At 32.7% G+C, this 21,710-nt stretch overlaps 2 protein-coding genes across 3 annotated transcripts; one reads left to right on the top strand and one right to left on the bottom strand.

Annotated features, from left to right (window-relative positions):
* Positions 1 to 259: 259 nt before the first annotated feature.
* not (non-stop) lies at positions 260 to 9,235 on the top strand. Its single transcript, XM_068775601.1, has 8 exons — positions 260 to 649; positions 777 to 957; positions 1,457 to 1,692; positions 2,299 to 2,464; positions 3,949 to 4,059; positions 4,685 to 4,824; positions 5,437 to 6,075; positions 7,222 to 9,235. Exons 2-8 carry the CDS (start codon positions 838 to 840, stop codon positions 7,274 to 7,276), a joined length of 1,467 nt encoding a protein of 488 aa, XP_068631702.1. The 5' UTR covers positions 260 to 649; positions 777 to 837; the 3' UTR covers positions 7,277 to 9,235.
* A 2,452-nt stretch (positions 9,236 to 11,687) lies between these two features.
* On the bottom strand, positions 11,688 to 21,458 carry LOC137931985 (spermatogenesis-associated protein 20). Of its 2 annotated transcripts, none has more exons than XM_068775516.1 (6): positions 21,243 to 21,458; positions 18,169 to 19,794; positions 16,550 to 16,758; positions 14,521 to 14,741; positions 13,404 to 13,539; positions 11,688 to 11,923 (listed from the first exon to the last, which is right to left on the bottom strand). In XM_068775516.1, exons 1-6 carry the CDS (start codon positions 21,386 to 21,388, stop codon positions 11,775 to 11,777), a joined length of 2,487 nt encoding a protein of 828 aa, XP_068631617.1. In that variant the 5' UTR covers positions 21,389 to 21,458; the 3' UTR covers positions 11,688 to 11,774. The 2 variants fall into 2 exon arrangements, with proteins under 2 accessions (XP_068631617.1, XP_068631618.1); XM_068775517.1 differs by having other exon boundaries at positions 13,419 to 13,539.
* Positions 21,459 to 21,710: the final 252 nt, after the last annotated feature.

Genomic DNA, 21,710 nt, shown 5'->3' with positions numbered 1-21,710 from the left:
TTATGTTCATATTTTTCACGCCCTCTACTGTAAATTCTATATCAGCAAAATAATAAATTTGATTTTATTTCTAAAAATTATAACAAATTAAAAAGAATTATAGTATAAATAGATTTACTAAAGTTATTAAAATAATCTTCATTATCAATTTGTCAAACACAAATTGAACGAATTTTTCTTCTGAGGAAGCTCATGTATTGATTTGAATGACAATGAACGACCCATAAACCATCGGAATAAGCTGAGGATGGTCAATATAGTTATCTTTCCATTTATCATACAATATATTACATAGCCAGCATATGTCTGTATGCGTTCTTAACTGTGCTCTAAATTATGAAGTCTCTCATAAAATCATTTGCTTAAATGAACTACGTTATGTATTTAAAATACCATTCTTTTAAATGGTAGTAGATAAATGTGTTAAATTCTGTTTATAAAATTTCCAGAGACCATATTATACATAGACATTTGTGTATGCATAGGTAGTCCCAAGCCTTCCCAGGCCGGCAAACGTTTGCATTCACAGTGCACACAGTTGTGAGGGGCGACTGAAGAGTGAAGTTGGATTAAAACCATTCGTCTCGTTGCTTACAGATTACTCGCTGCAGTAATTGAGGAAAGAAGCATTACGAGCTTGTCTTTGAGGGTGAGAAAAGAACACGCCCTATAACGTGTTAATTTAGTACGCAATAATTTCACTTTAAAATATATTGTGATGAAATAAAATACTTTGTTATCTATGTTTGTAGTCTAAGTAATCCTTTTTTTTCTAGATACTTGGCTAGAATACGAACGACGTAATTGAACCGGCACTAGTATTTTACAAACAAAATAATGAATGACGGCGGGTGCATTCATTTGAGTAACTTTAAGGCAGCAAAAGGAATAAATCCTTACAAAATAGTACATGCATTTTTTGTGGCATGCACTTCATTTGAAGCTAGACGATACAAGGTAACTACGATCCTGCATTATCAATACACATGAATTTCATTAACCAAGATTTTTACAGTTAAATATCGCACAGTTGATAATGGAATAATGTCTTTATTCCACTATCAACTGTGCATTTTACCAATCAGCTGACTACTAGTAATCTTTGACCTCAAACAGCTGTTTTCAGCCATTGTTATCTCTTTGTTGTGTTATGCTTTATTTTTGTTTTCGTTAATTGATTCAATAAATAGAAATATAACTATTACGTTTTGTTTGTAAATTTTTTATTAAATTAACAATTTCAGTGTCTTGAATTAGTATAATTTTTTTTAATAAAATTGTACATGTTTTAATTAGTTATGTTTTAAAATTTTGTTAATATTATTTTTCAGGGTATAACATTGAAATTCCTATATTTTTTGGAATATTTATTTTTTTGATAACTATTGCAAAATTTGTTTTAATAAGTGGATATTTTTATTTCCTACAGTAAACTGATTAATTACCTTTGTCATAGGCTACAACATGCATGTGCTTCGTTTGTGGTAAACCTGGACCGCGAATGCATTCCTGTTTGCACTGCATATTCTTTGCTTGTTATGCTGGCCATATTCAAGAGCATTCAAGAACAAAAAAACACTTTCTCTGTGTTGACCTCAACTATGGGAATATTTTCTGTGCTCAATGCAAAGATTACATTTATGATAGAGAACTGACTGAAATTGCTACGTCCCACCGACTTAAGGAAGCTAAGTGAGTATAACTTTGTGCGAATGTTGATAAAACCATATAAATTAAAAATATTATTTCAGTAGATTACCATATTTATTATTGATAATTTTACTACAACATTATGATTGGTCATACTTTGGTTATTTTTTATTTTATCATAGAAATTTATTGTACACCTATCACCTTCAAAGACCTTCATATTAATTGCAGTTATGGAAATGATAATTAATCATATTGTATTTTGTACCTTCCTTCTTTTCATACTTTCAATAATCATGTTTATTTATTGTTTTTGTTGTGCAAAATTTCAAAAATTATAGCTATAAGCTTATGAAATTGTACACTGTGTAGGTTTAAAATTCTACAGGTAATTTATTAATGGTCTCCAAAAATTAGTTCAACACAGTTTTGTCAGAAGTGTGAACCTTTTTTTGGATAATATTATATAGTTATCTAAGGCTTTATGATAGGGTTATTTATCCTGCAATGAATATGGGGATAGTTTTCATTCAAGCAGGAATAGCATTAGGTTTTTATAATTGTTTTACTTGGTCAAGGATCTGATGTATCCTTTATATTTCGCTTGCTAACAAAATAATTGTTAATAAAATGATGTATCTTATAAAGGTCACTTGGAATCAATGTGCCATTTACACCGTGGTTGCCTAACAACAATGAGGCAATGGCGCTTCGTCGCCTTCGGAAACGACGACTTATTAGCCCTCATACAACAATTGGTCTTAGAGGCCTGCAGAATCTCGGCTCCACATGCTTCATGAACTGCATTGTTCAGGTATTATGAATTATCCTTGTGAAACCTATTGTATATGCAATTCTATATATTTTTATGTAATAAAATTTATAAATATGTTCATAGAATAATTATAATTATTATTATTGACACTGGTAAAATATAATTTGCTTGTAATACTTAATAACTGTTATTCTCTCAAATAAATCAAAATTACACAAATAGTTTAAATATAAAAAAAATTCAGTCAACATAAATAAGTTCAAAGCACTAACAGAAAAAATAGTCTAGTGTTTTACTTTCTGAAATATTTAATAAATACAATTTACTTCCATTGATTTCTTTTTTTATGGAATAGATGTCTTGTTTTTTGTTTTTATTTTTATTAACACTGATATATCTCTGTAAAAAACAATTTTAATGTCTTTTATAACTCATTGACCAATAATTACGATTAGGGCAATAGTTATGTAGCCCCCACGACATCTCGGAGTTAATATCCCTTCAAAAATTTATCCTACTTATTTCATATTTAAAATTTATTGTAAAAAACAGTCTTATTTTATTGATAATTCTTATTGTGAAAAATGAGATTTTGAAAAGTGTTTTAAATACAATTTATAGAATACATGATAACAATGCGAAGTATTGCTTTCAGTGTATATAATCGAATGTAAAACTGTAGATTATTTATTATCTATATTATATAAAATAATTTAAATATTAGGCAAAATTATGAATTCGTAAACAACTTTCAAAATGGTGGAAATATTTCATATTGCAATGACAATAAGTTTTCAGAGCGACCGCGTGCGTCAGCACTACGTTAAAATCAATACTTATAAAATTGCTGGGACTTTCGACCTTTAAAATATTAACGACGCAACAGCGCATTCGTGAGAGACTGGATCGATTACATGAAACTGTTTTCCATTTAGATGCGATGTTGTCGTTATTCTCTTTCATGAATATATTTTTTTCAGAACTTGGACTCATGGCTGACTTTATTGCGCCACTCCTTTATTGTTTGACATTAGATTGCTTACGGAAGCCATTTTGACTGCTTTTTAATTCCAACTGGAAAAACCATTATGTATAATAATATAATATATTCACGCAATTTCTTACATATTTTGTATTTTTAATATTTACCATTAACTTGTTATATGAATGTAATAAATATAAAAAAATACTTCTTTATGCATTGCACACATTTTGACTGTTTTTGATATTCTAAGTGTATATTAAGTTTCAGCCATTCTAGCTTAAGATTAATCTTTACAGGTGACGTGGATTACGTCTATTGAAAAATTTATAAAGAAATAGATCTAGTGTATAACTTAGTTTATAAAAAGATATAAAGCAACTATTGAGTTTAGGATTAATTTAAATTCAATATGCAATTACAATTAATGAACAATATAAGTTTGCTTACAAGATATTGATATTAATAACCTTATTTACATAGATTGCATCTACGTAACATTTATAGTGAATAAAATTTCACCAAAACATTTTTGTCCTAGGCGCTTATACATACGCCGCTATTGCGCGATTACTTTTTGGGTGAAAAGCACAAATGCAAGGCGCAGGGCTCCGGCAAATGTCTCGTTTGCGAGGTGTCTAAATTATTCCAGGTAACATTGCTAATTGTAAAATACATTTTCTTATATTATCTATCCATTCATAATTAATGAGCTAATTTGAAATATAGCCGAAATGTTTATGCATAAATTATAGGTTATATTAAAACAGAGAGTTTCATGCATTTTCTCATAATAAACTTTCAAGATTCAACTGATTCCAGATGACCACCTCCGCGATCTTGCAGTTCCAATTGCAATTCCAAGTTCCAATCAAATTTAAATGTCTAGAACAGCGAGTAAAATTAATTGTTGCTCAATGGTGCGCGCGTTTCAAGATTTGGAATCTAAATATTACACTTAATATTAAGGACAATATTATATTTCGGAATGTGGAATATGCAAGATTTAACAACAGTCGCAGTGCTTAAATATCGAAATTAGATAAATTTTCTTCGCTTACGAATACGAAAGTCCTATTTTTTTGTCACGGCAACGGAGTCTACTGTCGATTCTCCTAGAGTGGACTCCCAACACAAATCAAAAATCGCTTGACGTTTTCTAAAAAGCTGTTAAATAATTCTTTAATTACATTATTTAGTTTGGAAGAAAAAAGACGTTATAAAAAGAAAATAACTAGATTATTTCAATTGGTATTTTTATTTGTGTGTTGCTTCAGGAGTTCTACTCCGGGGCTAAGACCCCTCTAACGCTGCACAGACTACTGCACTTGATCTGGACTCACGCTCGTCATCTCGCCGGCTACGAGCAACAGGATGCTCATGAGTTCTTTATCGCCACACTCGATGTTCTACACAGGTCATAATCTGCTTTTTGTATGAATTTATAAAATAGGGCATATAGTTGCAAAAGTTTTAAGGGGGTGAATATATATACTTTTAGTTACCAGTGCTCTGTATTCTTCTAGTTTATTTATATTTTTGTATGTTGATAAACTAACTTTATATTTACAATACATATAGGTGTAAAAGCTATAAAGGGGTGAATGTATAACTCATTTTCAAAAAGCTTTAAAGCTTTTACGTGTATATGATGGAATCACTGTATGTAAAGTAACCACCCTGATAAATGGTACATTAATTTAAATAATCTATTATTACTATAAAGTTTTTTATTATTTCTGAAAAAATAGATTTTTGGGTAGCTATACACCTCTGTAAAGATTTTACACTTAAACAATCAGCCTGTATGTTATTGGTTTGTTTACCGGTTTTTACTTACATTTCTTCAAGAAAAACATATATATTACTTTTAACAATAAATATGTGTGATACATATCATTTCAGCCTTATGACATCCATTGTTGGAAATACTCCGCCCCCCACTAAAGACTTGATTAAAGCAGCTTGCATCCAGTGTTTTCTTGAAACGGTAGCAGTAATAGTAAATTAATTAGTGGTTTGTTCTTAGGCACTGCATGAACGGAGTGGATGTCGTCGAAAAAAAAGAGAATGGTCGGTGCAACTGCATCATAGATCAGATCTTCACGGGCGGTCTACAGAGCGACGTGGTTTGTACGTCCTGCTCGGGTGTGTCCACCACAATCGACCCGTTCTGGGACATCAGTCTGGACGTCGCAGGGCCCGGATCCCTTCAGGCCTGCCTCGAGCGGTTCACGCGCGCCGAGCATCTTGGCTCCGGCGCCAAGATAAAGTGCTCCAACTGCCGCGCCTACCGCGAGTCCACCAAGCAGCTGACGCTTGAAACTCTGCCCATAGTTGCCAGCTTCCACCTCAAGCGCTTCGAACATTCCTCGCAGATTGACAGGAAGATCTCCGCCTTCATTTCCTTTCCTGCCGAGCTGGATATGACGCCCTTCATGTCATCCCACCGCCGCGCTGTCGACGTAGGCGCAGCTGATAATAACAATGCCCCCGATGGCATTTTTGAGGATAACCGCTACTCACTGTTCGCTGTGGTCAACCACCTGGGCTCGCTGGACGCGGGACACTACACCGCATACGTACGGCAGATGAAGGGCAGCTGGTTCAAGTGTGACGATCACATGATTACAAGGGCATCATTACGTGAGGTCTTGGACAGTGAGGGGTATGTACTAACATCAAATTTTACCACAAATTTTCAAATTGAAATTTTAAATATTTTTATTCAAGCAATCGTCGAGTTGAATCGTCGAGTATTTCAACGTTATAAGTAGTAAGCTCGAAATAGTGATATATTAAGAAGAACGAGCCAGAAATTCAACCGTTGTTCTAAATAAAATTTGACAATGTTTCAAGTATTCACTATAATATCAACTATGTAAATGGAGTCAAGAAACAGTTCCCTACATTTTAATCAACTAAAAACTCTTGAATGCTTAAAAAAGATTCACTTTAATAGTATTAATTTTGGATTTAATACTAAGAAAAGGAATGGATAAGGTGTATTGTGGAACTTTTTTATTATATACATACACTTTGACCCATGGACTTTTAATTTTTTTTGACGAAATTTAGGCATTACTCGTTTATTTTAATTTCGTGTATCACATGTCCCTCAATATTTATTAATCAAAAATTCAAGTTTTGGAGCATAAATCAACATTATGTCTAGATTTATTGAGAAGTAACCATCTAAATACTATACATGCATAGTGGCAGGGTCATTTGAATAGTTTTTCATCAAACCTTTTTATTTGTTGTAACTTTTTGACTTTTCTTTAATAATGGTGCTTACAAATCGTCCTGGTGCTAAAACTACCGGGGGTATCTCTACAGTGCAATTGCAATGGTATGGTTATAGTTCGTGTTTAACCTAATTTATATAAGAATAAGATCAGCCTTCTTCGAGTATTAATCATGTCTACAGAATGTATAGATGAAGAGGATTTGGGTTTTTTGCCAACATTGAGCTCATACGAGTATATGACTGTTACTAATTTACTTCATTTATTAATTCTATTGTGCAACAAGATAAAATGGGAGATTACATGTAAAAGTACAAAAAGGTATAAAAGGCGGGTCTTAGTGCAGTGTTTTTTCTTCAGACAACCATATGCATTTATTTTATATTTGAATTTAAAAATTACCCATTCCACTTGTTACCACACTGTGCTCAAGAAATTTCTTTTGTTCATTTTTAATTTATTGATTTTTTGATTAAAGATTAGTTGATATAAATTGATTTTTGGTGAATTTTATTTATATTACAATGTTTTAATGTCGTTAACAAAGTAAATTTTTTATTTTACAGATATCTTCTTTTCTACCACAAGACTGTCCTGGAGTATGAATGCGACGTTTCTTAAATTGGTTCACCTCTACCAGGCCACTGTCCCCTATGTCTTGGTGTCGTATGTAATAGGTGTTTACGTCGTCGTATTTGGATTTTGCTTTATTTCATATCGACCCTCAAAGCGTTTACTTCAAGATAAATAAAAAGTCATTTTTCTCTCGTGATATTAGTGTGTAGATTTGAAAGTAAATCTCGTTCAACAAACGCACCGCGTTGGTGATTATTCGTGAATTTCTTAGTTTTAAGCTTTAACGTGAACTTATGTTTTGACTAAATTATATTATTTGACTGAAAGGATTCTCAAATCCTTTTTTTATATTTTCCTGCTACGTTTTAACAATAGTGTAAATCAATTCCATATTATTTTTACTACCGTAAATTTATTACGTGTTGAGATTTTACTTTGTCATGTTGCAAACGTTATTTTATTTGTAAAATTGTATATTTTATGACATAATTAAGATTAAAATAAAAAAAAAATCTAGTTGATAGTGTATACATAATTAAATATTTGATGTGGCATGTTTTAAATTTAATCGGGTATCCTACATCCTACAGAACAAACTTCAATCTACCTCGCTGGGTATCTCTTTTGCATTTGACTTTGTAGATTTGTATAACAAATGGTTAAATGATTTGTGAATATTGTTTCATAGAAGCGCATTTTTGATCCTGAAGTACTTTATATTTTTTCGGATACCTTATGAACTTGAAAATTAAGATTCACTCAAATTCAAGTTGATAGATTTTTTATTTTTAAATCATAAAAACAATGTTACAGTTAGTAGCGTTGCGCTAATTTGCGTTGGTCTGTTTTTAAATAGTTCATAAAGTATGACTGAACTGATTTAGCTTAATGTGATATTTAATATTTATAACATTTGTTTTAAATGTAGTTAGTATTAATAATTTTACCTTCCTGATATTAGTTATAGTATGGTTGAATTTTGATTTTTAATACAATTTACCCGTCAATATTTTTATCGCAATTATTTGAATTTTATAATGGACTCCGATTTTAAAAAAAATTATGAAATTATTACAATGAATTCAATGTTACTTCTAAGTTATAAAATACTGTTACTTTAGCGTTAGCCGGGCGCGCAAGTTTCTCTAGTAATGAACCAAATGCGTGGGAAACTTTTGCTTCTTTCCGTTTATAATAAGCATTTTTGGCTCAAACTGTTTTGTTTATTAGTATTTGTCTCTATAACCTAACCAAATTATTCTAATTCAATGTTTCTCTCTTAGCCAATATACTTTTTTTTCTCTTAAAAAAGGAGACAATTTCTTCAATTCTTTTTCATCTATAAAAAATGGTATATAAAATTGTACTAATGAATGTATTAATGAATTCGGAAAATGGCGAACATGTCTCAAAACAAAGAGGGTATGTCTGTTTTATTAGCAATTTGGAGGAATTACATATTATTTATCCATTTTTGTTTACGTCCTCTAACGGTAAAGTACCATCATAATTTATTATGCGATTAATGAGGCTAAATGAATTAGTCTTCTCAAGAACTCTACGCTAGTAAATCTAAAGTATCGATTTTATTTTGACACTTTATTAATCTAAAATTATTCTTTCTTCCAATGTGCTGATGTATCTGAGGTTTACTTTGCATTTACTTCTAATTTAGCAACCTAGATCCGAGCCTATTCATTAAGTCTCATAGATGCCGTTATTGTGAGAGTATGATATTTTTGGTAATTATAATTTTCATAGATATAATCACTCGGTGTTAGAATCAACATGTACTACCGTTCTAAGTATACTTATAGAGAAACGACGCGCATATGTGCAGATATATTTCAAAATGTCATTAATAGATTTAATATCCAATATCGTAATTACAATATATGAATAAGAATAATCGTGTATCTCGGTGTTTGTATTTCCATATCATATATAGTGATTGCTGTAATAAATGTTCACTGTTTCAATTTATCCCTCTAAAATGTCATACATGTCTTGTATCAAACCTTAATAATAGAAATAAATATAATTAAAATAACAAAACTGTTTTATTTCTAAAACTCTTTATTATTGCTATCCAATATAACATATCACAAATAATTTAACTAGTAAAAACTAAAAAGCTGTACATAAAAACAAAATTAAAATCTTAAATTTGCTTGGATACAATTTTATAGAATACAGTAACTAAATGTTGCCACTATAATATAATGTTAGTAGTAAAAGCTATTTGATTTAAGTACGAAATATTTATATTTTTAATGCATACCATTTGTGTAGGCTTCTAAATGTTTTTTTGTTCATATATGTAAACGTAAAACTTTTATATAGCAACGTCAACAATGTCTACATTAAAAACAACAAAATATATGTATTTGAGTATTGCTTCGCATTACATTTCTAATCTTTTTGCAAAACACAGTTAATTGTTATTTATCTCGTTTTGTCTATCACATTATAATCAGACTAAAAAATTTTATGACCACTTAGTGGAGCACATTTATAAGCTTAAATAATTGCTTGAGTGGTATACTTTATAGTAAAGTAGGGTATAGTGATATTAGTGACTTGATTTATATATTACTGACTAAAGGAAGGAAAGTCGAAGCTTGTAACAATAAATAAACTCTATAATTGAGAAATTATTTAACATAGGTCTTCACATGTCAAAGCAAACAGATGTAATCAGTATCGTACATATAATAAAATAAATATTGGCGTGCGTTTAAGATCTGTAATAATGGCTAAACTATAAGCATATTTACCAAGATCCGTTATGTATTATTTCTAAAAGAGAGAACGAGAATTTAATTGTATACTACTAACCTACGAGATTACAAGGCATACTAAGGCGTTCTACTACAAATTTGTTTCGAATACAACTACATAGTAAAAATTGCTGGTAAGAGAATAGTAATATGAACTTTCTAAAATAATAAGTTAGTAATGATTTTCTTTAGAGGTCAAGCTCAATTCAATTATAAAATAAATAATTTTAAATTGAAACAAGTTTTGTAAGGTCTCTTTTTAGGTTCTTTATGCGGTTTGAATTTCATCCAAAACTTACACGGACAAACATATGCTTGTTAGAAGCCCACATATAGACAGTCTTCAAAAATCGAGAAACGCCTAGAGCTCACTCCGACTCCTCCTCTTGTTTTACCGACATTTAACGTTTGCGAATGTAAAGAACAGCTAGATCTTCCTTAACTCTTCACTTTCAGATGATTTATGTTTACGTTTTATTTATTTTCAACGATTTATTTTTAGCATTTACAATTTGGGTAGTCCCCGTATACCATAGACAAGTCTGTTACAACATTCTAAGTTTCGCATTGAAAAGTATAAACTGTTTTATAATCAGATTTATTTTTTGCGGTGTTTAGTTTATTTTTATAATAAGTTTAAAATATCCCGGTGATGAAAGTCGGTGCAAACCATTATCAGATATCGATAATGGTTAAAAAATGTAAAACTATATTATTATTTCAATGAATTAAAATGTTTAAATACAAGTTTTTATTAGAATTTCTCTCGAACTTTTAAAGTAAAGTTAAACAGCACTTCAAAGTATTTATGCGGTTTTTAATTAATTTTCACTCATTGTTTGTTTTATATAGTTACAGAAAATTACGTGGCGTATCCTTGCTCTTTAAGGCAGTCTTTTTTGCGAATTTTTTATATGTGCTTTTTTTAAACTATGTCCACGCACATAAAACGAGACCTTACAGTACCAAACATATTTCATTATTGTTTCACTTCACATAATTGCTGCGAAATCCTTTATGCTTATAGGAATTAGTCATTATCGTGTTAAATAGTAAAAATGAAATATTTCGTCAAAACTATCACAATGCGTTGTCTCGGTGTTTTACTTCAATTGTCAATACAGTATGTTAAGTTTGATAATAATAGGTTACTCGGAGTAATATACTTGTAATATCTACTAGACCAAAGCTTTCCTAAATAACTCTGTTAAATTACATAATTGTTATTGCAAATAAACATTCGGGACTACAGTAATAGTGTAAGTTTTTAAACATAAATGTTAATAGCATATTTGTTATTGTGTTTCAAAGAATAGTCGTAAGATATTGTATATTACTCGGCGGTTGATTTGGCACATCAGAAAAGACAGGTAGAGTTTGGTTTTGTACAGCGTTATCTTAACGCACGGTGCTCCAACAGTTTTATATATATTAGCAAAATCCGGTATGCCAAATCAAACGTCAGATATTGAAATAGTTTAATCATCAGGGATGTAAGGTGTACGGACAACCAAACCAATATATGGACCGACGACATAATCAACATCGTTGGATGTGGGCAGCTGACATGATGATGATCAGCCGACACGATGATGATGCGCTCACATGACGATGATCAACCGACACGTCGACGATGATCAGCTGAAATGATGATGATGAGCAGCCAACACGATGATGATGATCAGCTAACATGGTGATGTTTCAGCTGACATGATAATGACGATCAGCTGACATGATGATGGGTCAACCTGTTAAGGTATGATTCACGAGGAATTCTCCTGTGGCGGGGGTTTGGCTGGCTCGTCGAGCAGGCTCTCGAGTTGCTTGACGTCGGTGACGGGCAACGAGCAAGCATAGCGCCGGCAAACGTAAGCCGTGGGCACGTCGCCTGATGACCGAATCCAGCTTAGCACTGTGGTAAGACGAGAAGCAAATTAATCATCTAAATAAAATTTAAAAAATGGGATAAAGTTGTTGAAATATTAAGTGATGAAATGGCTATAAGCAGTCCACATAATTTTCAGAAGAGATATTCACTGAAGTCTTAAAGTTCTGGTGTGAACGCCGCGGACCGGTAAGCGTAGTGAGAGCCGTCCATATTCAAGACAGACTACATTTTTAAGATCGCGTCAGAAGACGCTGAGTGCTATGCTATTTAAGCTGATAACATTCAACTGTATTTCACTCTTTCATGTTATGATTGATATAATAAAATGCTTACCGGAGAAGTCCACTTTTCAACTTTAATTTGACAATAAAGATTAATAAATAAATAATATGTACATAAACCTGTAAAAATTCATAAAATTACTGTACATCTTTTCGAAATTTTTGAAAAGTATTTTCCTCATGTCGTTGATAATTTACAAATTAAACAATTATCTGACTGACTTAAATAAATAGATAACTGAGTTTTAACTTTAATTTCTAATAGTAAAGAAATTGGTAGAGCAATATACAGGGTACTTGGAAATAGGTGTATACTTTAAAATAGTGCATGAATCGCATACATCATTTGACATCAAATATGAGCTATATTTGATTTCAAATAATGTATGTTACACCATGTTAAAAAATCAAAATAAAAATAATATATTGATAATATAATAAGAAAAAGCGTCTTCAAAATTCGAATTTACATTCTGCCCCTGCAGACTTCATACTGCCAAAAGTCACACCAATACCTCACTTTGCGTCGTGGTTACGTTTCAAAAAACACGATGCAAAGTGAATTAAGATTTTCTATAGCAAACCATGTAAAGAACGAAGGTAGGTTCTAGGGTTTAGAAAATACTACTTTTTAAAAAGAAAATTGGACAAAGTAAATATTTAAAAAACAAACTAAAATAAAATTGTATTATCCACATACAAAAAAAAACATAAAAACGTATTCAATTAAAATAAAATAAAACTATTAAATATATAGAATATACAAGAAGGGAATCCCCGAGTTTTGGTGCTATAGCGCGATTAGAAACAAAACTGTTGACCTCTGAGAAAATTATAAAAAAAACTCGCAAAGCGCGGCATTGACTAGTCTACATTCTACAACAAAATATAAATTAGTGTAATATTTCAGAGTGATCGTTTTATACTAGGTGATTGGAAAAAGGTGTAAAAGCTTTAAGGAGGTATATTTATAGCTTATTTGTCACTAAACAAGCTATACACGTTTGACCTAAGTCCAGCCGACGACTTTTTATGTTAAAAATCATGATAATGATTATGTTTGTTTGGACCTCACACTGCTCACGTGCGCGGGAGCAGAGTGCGCTCTAAAACCTCTTTTAAAGTGGGGAAGCTTCTTGGAACCGCTTCATACTACAATTTGACCGAATCGAGCGATGAGATGATGATATGAGACATAAAAAACGAGACATGAGCGAACTCACGTATATCGGACATACCGGCGGGCGAGTCAGCGGCGGGATCGGCCACGGCCAACACGCGGCCCGCCACCAGCCGCGTGCGCACCGCACGCACCAGCTCCAACGTGCGCGGGTCGGCGCACCCGCCTGATATCAGCACCTGTGCACACGCAACATTCCAAACCTTAACACTTATATACAACGTAACATTACAAAGTTATCACTTATTAATCCGGCATACGGAACGACATAATACGAGCCAACATCTGTGATTTATCGGTCAGCCGTCACTCCTACTACTTTGACCTCGTCCAAGAACTGAAAAGAGCTTTGTTTTTCGGTTAAACGAATTCCCAGTTCACACGTGCTGGAGCCACACCCATAAGCAATTGTTTTTCTGAAATAGCACTGCCACGAAAAAACATTCTACATTCGTCAGTGAATATGACCGTGTGCCATTGGTCGATGCTCCAATGGAGACTCTTCGGAGCGAATGGAAGTCAAGCTTGCCAGTGTCTTTTCGCCAATTCAGGGCCTTTTGCTGCCCGTTTTGGTGGGAGGTTCGCTTCTCTCAAGCCTCTTTTTACTATACACATGCTAACTTGTTGAAGCTCCTGTTGCACATCAACGCCGGTCAAATGGTGATTTCATAGAAACGCAAATACAATAAATCTATCATCAACGGCAAATGTGCAACAATTACATTTAGTTCTTGGTCTCCGAGTAAAGCCGCCAGTACCTTGAGACAGTCTGTGTACTTTAATGCAGCAGATTGCAACAAGCGGAGCTGTTAAGCTACTGCACGCAAATCGTAGGAATTACGACGAGCACAATTCGCGATACTTTAAATCGGAAAAAATTTTAAATAAAAATTTTGTACATTTTGGTGATTTTTATGAAAAGCTAAGTTTTTAAGCTTTAAGAAAGCAAAAAATACATCTGTGTTTCCAAATGTAGCAGCTTTGAATAGGCGCATGAAGGTTCGACATAACGGAGCGGTGGGTACACCCCTCCTCCAACACTCGTTTTACCGGATACACAACGCATGGTACAGCTGTTTCAGTAGCGCTATTACCCTTTGAAAACAGCACTGGCGATAGATAATTCCACAATCTAGTTATACTTTGGTCATGAGACAAACCTGTGTAGGTGAGTCGTTATAGAACATGAGGGCGGACATCATCGCGGGTAGGGCTGTCGGCGAGTCTTCAAGGCGGCGGGCGAAGGCGAGCAGCAAACGTTTAGCCAGGTCTCTCTCCAGCTCCCCGCCTTCTGGTGCCGCGCTTTTGTCGGCGTAGGCTGCCAACCGCTGCAGGTTATGACATGCGACGCTGTTGCCAGAAGGCTCGGCCCCATCTTGATCTACCAAAATATAATTATAAAACCTTTAGCTTATGACCTTTCCATACTAAATTGGGAGTCTGAAAAGCTACAATGGTGTGCCTCGACCTGAGACCTCCACACCCGTTTGGGCAGTTTGGTATGGAATTCTCCTGCCTGGAGGAAGGTGTGGAAGCCGCTCGGAGGGGAATGAGAGATCGAATCTATTGGCTAAGGACGCGGCCCTGAAGTGTAAAAGAAGATCAGATTAAGAGGAATGCCCCATCTCATTCGTCAAGCGACAGTTTAGACTGAGAACGCTTGACGAATGGAATAGGAAGTATGTGGAAGGTACGGACGCCTTCGCAGTCTATTGTGTGCTCCGCAGCATCAGGGTGGACGCGGTCTTGGTCCAGCTCTTCTTCACGGGGCACGGGGGTTCTCTGAGTACCTTCACCGGTTCAAGCTCAGGGAAAACCCCTTGTGCTTCTGTAAACCAGGTGTGAGCGCGATCGTGATCCACCTGGTTGCTGACTGTCCCGCATTCGGGGAGGGCTCGAATCGAGACCGAATGGCGAGTTGGTATAAAAATTGAGGAGGCGAGAATTGCCTCCATAATAGCAGATGAAGAAAGCAGGAAACCCTTCCTCAGTTTCTGCTGGTCGTAGAAAATATTATGAAGAAATAAAACCTAGATTAAAACGGTGGGCTACTAGTAAATAATAATAATAATCATTAATAATGTATATGTGAATACATATTAAACTAAGAAAATATAAATAAAACAAAATGTATGTAAAATAACAAACAAAAGAAACTGAAGTTAAAACTGTAGATATATAAATAATCTAAGTAAAAATGTAATACACTGTAACAATAAAATAGACCTAGACTGTAGTGACTGAGGATAGGATGGAAGGTGAAGAATAAAAGGAATAAAGATAAATGAAAAATGTAATAGAGCAAATGTTAAAGAGCGAAAGAAGAGTTAAGAAACTGTATTATTATTAGATATGTATTAAATATTATTGCCCTGCCAAAACTCTGTTCCCAACAAAATAGAGGGTGGAACAAGATGTCCCCAATAGCGGGGGCCAAAAAGAAAATGGTTTGCGATGATGTAAGGTCATTTGTGATGAAACTGGTCCTTGTGAAGAATTCCAGGTCCTAACATCTCCGGGTAAATCAGTCCAGCCAAACTGATTAAAATAGAGCTTCATAAATATATACTCAAGAGAAACAAGTCTGCTTCTAGATTAAATAAACATTAGGTTTTTAGATTTAGTTGAATTTATTATCACCGAAAACTTGAGTCATAGAAATATAATACATTACTTAAATTATTCAAAGAAAAAAAATTAAGAATTGTGTAAATTTAGGAGGAAAGTTATGATGCAAACCATTAGTTGACTTGATATGCTGGCGTGTCATAAATTATCGTAATTATTAATGTCAACTTTTTTTTCCACCTAACAACACTTGTTTTCTGTTAAAATATATATGCCCTAACCTTCCACATAGATCAAGTGTAAATTAGTAGATACCAGTTTATTCTTTTTAACATCTTATATGGCAAGTGAATGGTTTACTCATCCCATTACTTAATAGTATTTATTTACACATTATACCAGTTACATCTAATAATTATGATAAAAATACTATTAAATATGTGCAAACTTAAACATTGCTAAAATCATAAATTTGACACATTATAAAATAGATACCTTATCTAATACAATATGTGAAAATGTTTTTTTAAAAACCTACTGGGATTCTGAGATTAATCCTATTATCTCAACAAGTTATCTCTCTTTACCTACAATAAATGAAACATTTATTTTAATATTTACCTTCTTTAAGCCTTAAGACAACTGTATTGTCTTCAGTAGAGCAAGTGAAATAGCCTCCCTTTTCATTATCCCAGAAAAGTTCGTTTTGCTTGTACTGCAATTCACGCGCCCAGTTTAGCCATTGTAAATCAAGTGAGGCTTCATACAAATCTAGCAAGCCTTTTATTAAGAAAGCATAGTCATCCAGGAATCCCTTTATAGGCTCTGTACTGAAATGTTACAATAATAAAACAAAGTTTATCAACATGTTTAAAATTTCAACTAGTTTTTGTACAAGGTAATTTAATCTCAGTTGAGTTTCGATTAACATTAATGCATATTTGCATATTTCTATTTCAGCTTGTGGATCTGGATTCCAAAAAGAGATTAAAGCACTATTAAACAACACAGAAAATTGAAGAGATGAAAAAGTGAAAGAGAGAATAGAGGAGATCTGTAGAAAAAACAGATTTACCAATATAACTCAAAGAATTGCTCAACTGAAATGGCTATGGGTGTAGTGCATCAACATGGAGGAATAAGAAAAGAAGATCTAAATTATAATTGACTGAAACGATCTAGAATCTAGAGTCTAGAGATTTAAATACTTCTGAACTCCTATATCAGACACTATTATTAGAGATATCTAAACTTACAAAAATTGCACAGTTAATTAGTTTTTTTTTAATATTATTAATAGTTTTACAGTTTACAAACAAAGTAAAATGGTTAAAAAATAAAATTAAATATAATCAAATACCTAAGAATTATATTTCTAGAACACGTAATAAATAATTTATTTATACATATAAATTGGCAGACCATTAAAAAAATATTACGACATTGATGTTAAAAATAAAGTTGAATTTACATTTTTAGGAAACTTTTGTGCAAAAACGTTGTTATTTAGCGACTTTAAAAGATACAATATTCCTGCGACAAGAGACACGCAGGGAAACCCTGAAAAGTTCACTTGTGGACTCTAATAACATAATTGATATTTTGAAACCCAAAAAAAAACGTTAATAATTTAAGTTACTATTTAGAAAATTGCGAAGGGTTCATGTTAATTCTTAACCCCCCCCCCCCCCCGTTGGGCCGTACGCTCTATTTTGGGAAACACTAATCTAGACTGTTTAAATAGCATCATGATACTAAGGACACATTCCTCCTAGTAATTGAAAAAGCAAAACAGCTCATCATGCAGTGATTACAATAAAACTTGCAGAGAATTATATTCAATGATATTCTGTTACATTCATTCGCCACATTACATAGAATTTACATAGAACAGGATTTGAAGATTCAAATATGCAAAAAGATAAAATAAAAATGATATTTCATTAGGAGACAAATTATCTATTGATTCTTTTAGTTTTGTTAATTTTTTAATCAATGTTGTGTTCTGTAAACTTCTGGATAATAATATTATCAGAGCCAACAAAACTAAGACATACACAAGTTTAAAGATTTTAATTAAACATGCTTGTAAAAATTTAAGTCTCATCATAATAATACATTTTTTTATATATTAATCATATTCCAATAAATTCCGCAATAAATGAACTATACCGCTTTATGTTAAGTAAAAGAGATTATTGATCCAAAATAAAGCTAATTTTAATAACAATATTTCTTACATTTGTGCAACAGATCCATCTTCTGCCCTGTAACATGAATGAATAAGTGTCTTATTAGATGAATCATAGAGGTGTGTCTTTATAAAGTTAGCAGTTTTGATGGCATCATCCACAAAGCTCTTCTCACCCAACCCTTGTCCTGCTTGTGCCAATCCAGCAATAATCAGCCCATTCCAAGAACAAAGCATCTTAGTGTCTAAGTGTGGGCGTGGTCTCTTTTGACGCTCTTCATACAGTATGTTAATGCAATATGTAATAACTTCATCAAATTGTTCAGAGGAGATACTGAACTTAGACATAGTATCTTCTTTACTGCCATAAATAATTAAAACATTCTTGTTAGTCAATTCACCATGAGGATCACTTTCAGGTGAAATATTACCACCTTCTTCTACACTGAAGTAGTCACAAAATATGTCAAAGTAAGATATTTCATTGATTTTTTTATCATCAAGAAGACATTTCAGTTCATCATATTCCCACACACAGAATGCACCTTCTTTCTTATGTGAAGCATCTTTATGGGGATAGGAATCAGCGTCCTCTGCACTGTAATATCCACCAGACTCATGTCTTAGATCTCTGTTAACATACTTGATTATGTCATGTACTACATCTGCATAAAATTCTTCTTTAGTTGCTAGGTATGCATCAGTGTATGCAACAATTAACTGTGCTTGATCATAGAGCATTTTCTCAAAATGTGGCACATGCCAGTCATTATCAACAGAATATCGAGCAAATCCACTTGAGACATGATCATGAATACCACCTTTAGCTATTTTAGTCAGGGTATAAAGACACATGTCTAGACATTTCTTTCCTTCAGGGTCTGATTTATCACGAGCATAATAATGAAATAGGAAGTTAAATATTGATGCCTGTGGAAATTTTGGAGCTAGACCAAATCCTCCAAAATGTGGTTCATAAAGAGAAATATATCTGCGGACACATTTGTTCCAAGTAGTCTCACCAGGCACTAATGGAGTGGAATCTGAATCGGTTGAGATAGATATTTTTTGCAATGCCTCCATAATATTTTGACTGGCCTCAACAAATTGAGAATTATTTTCTCTCCATTTTTTAGCTAATGACAGTAGAATATTTTTAAATCCTGGACGTCCCCATCGATCTTCTGGAGGGAAATATGTTCCTCCAGTAACAGGTTTTAAATCTGGTGTGAGAAAAACAGACATCGGCCAACCGCCACTACCAGTAGTCGCCATTACAAACAGCATGTAAACACGATCTATATCAGGACGCTCTTCTCTGTCTACTTTAATGTTAATGTAATACTCATTCATTACCTTAGCCACATCTTCATTCTCAAATGATTCTTTTTCCATCACATGACACCAATGACAAGTGGAGTACCCAACAGAGAGAAATATGAGTTTATTTTCTTTCTTAGCCTTTTGTATGGCTTCCTCACACCAAGGATACCACTGTACAGGATTATGTGCATGTTGAAGCAAATATGGTGACTTTTCAGTTATGAGTTTATTAGAGTGTTTTGGCATCTCAGCTTTATTACAATCAATATTTGAATTAGATATTCTTATAATGTTTTCACTATAGCTTCTAGTCAATTTAACAGCACCCAAATTATTTCCAAATGTAGTTAATCTGAAAATAGAAATGTTATTGCCTTATTGGATTTGTAGTAAAAGCAAAGAGAACTTTAAATATCTCTTAGATATAGGCTTCTCAAACTTTTGTTTACTTTGATACACTCCTTTAAGCCTTTCTCTTTCCATGCAATATGTTTTCTGGGGCTAAAAATATGTGTTGTGGGTAGGACTCTCAATAGGTGGACCTACAATGTGATTAAGTTTGTGGGAAATCGCTGGATGCGGGCAGCACAAAATCGGTGATTATTGCAATCTTTGGGCAGGGTTTATGCCTTGCAGTGGGCGTCCTTTAGTTGAAAAGGTGAAGTGTGAAATGTGAAGGATGTGCTTGCTTTTCTGTGAACTATTCCTTAAAATAGAGTTTTAGTTTGGCAATTGCTACTCTTCTCTTTCTCTAGAGTAGTTTGTATGCAGTGCTTCCATGGTTTCACAACTTGGTTGTGTTATCAATGGTAGGCAATCTTTATACATAAATTTTTGTTGGTATAACAGTGTCCTAAGTGCGATATGACAAACCTTGCCTTAAATTTCCTAATATATACATGTTTTAGGACAATTATTGTTGTAATAAAAGATATGATCATTTTTAAGGAGTTTGAAAATCCAACCAACATTGCATTAGACTATCAATATTCCCTGTTTTACAATATTGCTAATACTTTTTTAGCTATAACTGGTTAACTATTAGATATTAATACTAAATTTGTAGAACAGTCCCTACAAATATGAGACAGAGGCCAAAGATTGACATAGTTGCCTATACAGCTTGATATGTATAAAGAATAGTTAAAATGATTTGTGTTCATAAAAAAGTGTTATTTGTGTCTAATCAAAGGCATTTTGTATATCTGTATGTTAAAATTACTAACACTTATTTAGTCTTAACCTCCCTTACCCTTTGATTAAATATGGATTGAAAATAGCATGTCTGTGAAGCAGTACAAGGGAGAAAGGAGGTAGCGGCAAATGAAAGCTGTTGCCTTCTAAATGACACTGAATTGTGTAGGATCACATCTATTAATATTTTTTAGAACGCTATATGTAAAAATGAAGTACAAATGAAGTTATAACATTGTGTAGGAACACAATGTTAATACTAGGAAGTATTTTATAGTTTTAGAAATTTAGGTTACTATTATTATACATAATAAATATATTCTATTTAAATATCCATAAGAGTTATTATGTTAGGTAACATCATGGTTCAAATAATCCAATTCATTTTACTCCATTATAGTCCTTAAACCATTAATAAAAATATTTACTTCCGCATTAGTTTGTATAAATAAACAATAACTGATATCAAAACAAGGTCACGAGACTGCAGACAAATCAATTATTGTTTGTTTCCTAATAAATCCGATCTTAAAAATAGCTGATAATAATTTATATTTATCTATAAAAATTCATTTATCCAAAAAAATTGATCATAGGTAATCTTACCTTTTACTTGTGTTGAAATCTTTATTTAGACAAACCGGGTTTGTCACTGTTTCCTTATTCGCACTTTGATTTATATTTAGATTCTTTAATTTACTATCGCCCGTCGACAAACGACGTAACAACAAAACCGCTCGACCATTAGGCATAATAAAATGTATTTTAAAAATATAATGCTGGTTTTGTAATTGATTTATAACATTTATTTACGCCATAAGCAAATTTGTCAAAAAGTAAAACCAAAATAAATGACCGAGATTGACAGATAAAAAACTTTAGGACTACAGATAAATAAAACTCATACAATAGGAAATCCTCATGTTTTTAGTAATCATTTTGACAATGATTCAAAAGAATAAATTTATTATACATATTAATTATATAAATTTTAAATTACTATATGTTATGCGGCATTATTGATCCAATTTAAACATTAAATCGTTTATAGAGTCCAAAGCTAAATTAGCTCCC

The sequence above is a fragment of the Battus philenor genome, unplaced genomic scaffold (assembly GCF_028537555.1).
Source record: "Battus philenor isolate CCGP_79_NKW_IND1 unplaced genomic scaffold, ilBatPhil1.0.hap1 SCAF_9, whole genome shotgun sequence".
Lineage (NCBI taxonomy): Eukaryota > Metazoa > Arthropoda > Insecta > Lepidoptera > Papilionidae > Battus > Battus philenor.
This window is presented reverse-complemented; position numbering and strand designations above follow the sequence as displayed.

Bases quoted from the DNA above. Each gene is read 5' to 3' on its own strand.
- not (XM_068775601.1), top strand. From the start codon at position 838: ATGAATGACGGCGGGTGCATTCATTTGAGTAACTTTAAGGCAGCAAAA. The intron at 958-1,456 runs GTAACTACGATC...CCTTTGTCATAG, and splicing joins TTGAAGCTAGACGATACAAG to GCTACAACATGCATGTGCTT. The intron at 4,060-4,684 runs GTAACATTGCTA...GTGTTGCTTCAG, and splicing joins AGGTGTCTAAATTATTCCAG to GAGTTCTACTCCGGGGCTAA.
- LOC137931985 (XM_068775516.1), bottom strand. From the start codon at position 21,388: ATGCCTAATGGTCGAGCGGTTTTGTTGTTACGTCGTTTGTCGACGGGC. The intron at 16,759-18,168 runs GTAAGAAATATT...GTAACATTTCAG, and splicing joins GATGGATCTGTTGCACAAAT to TACAGAGCCTATAAAGGGAT. The intron at 14,742-16,549 runs GTAAATATTAAA...ATATTTTGGTAG, and splicing joins TGTCTTAAGGCTTAAAGAAG to ATCAAGATGGGGCCGAGCCT.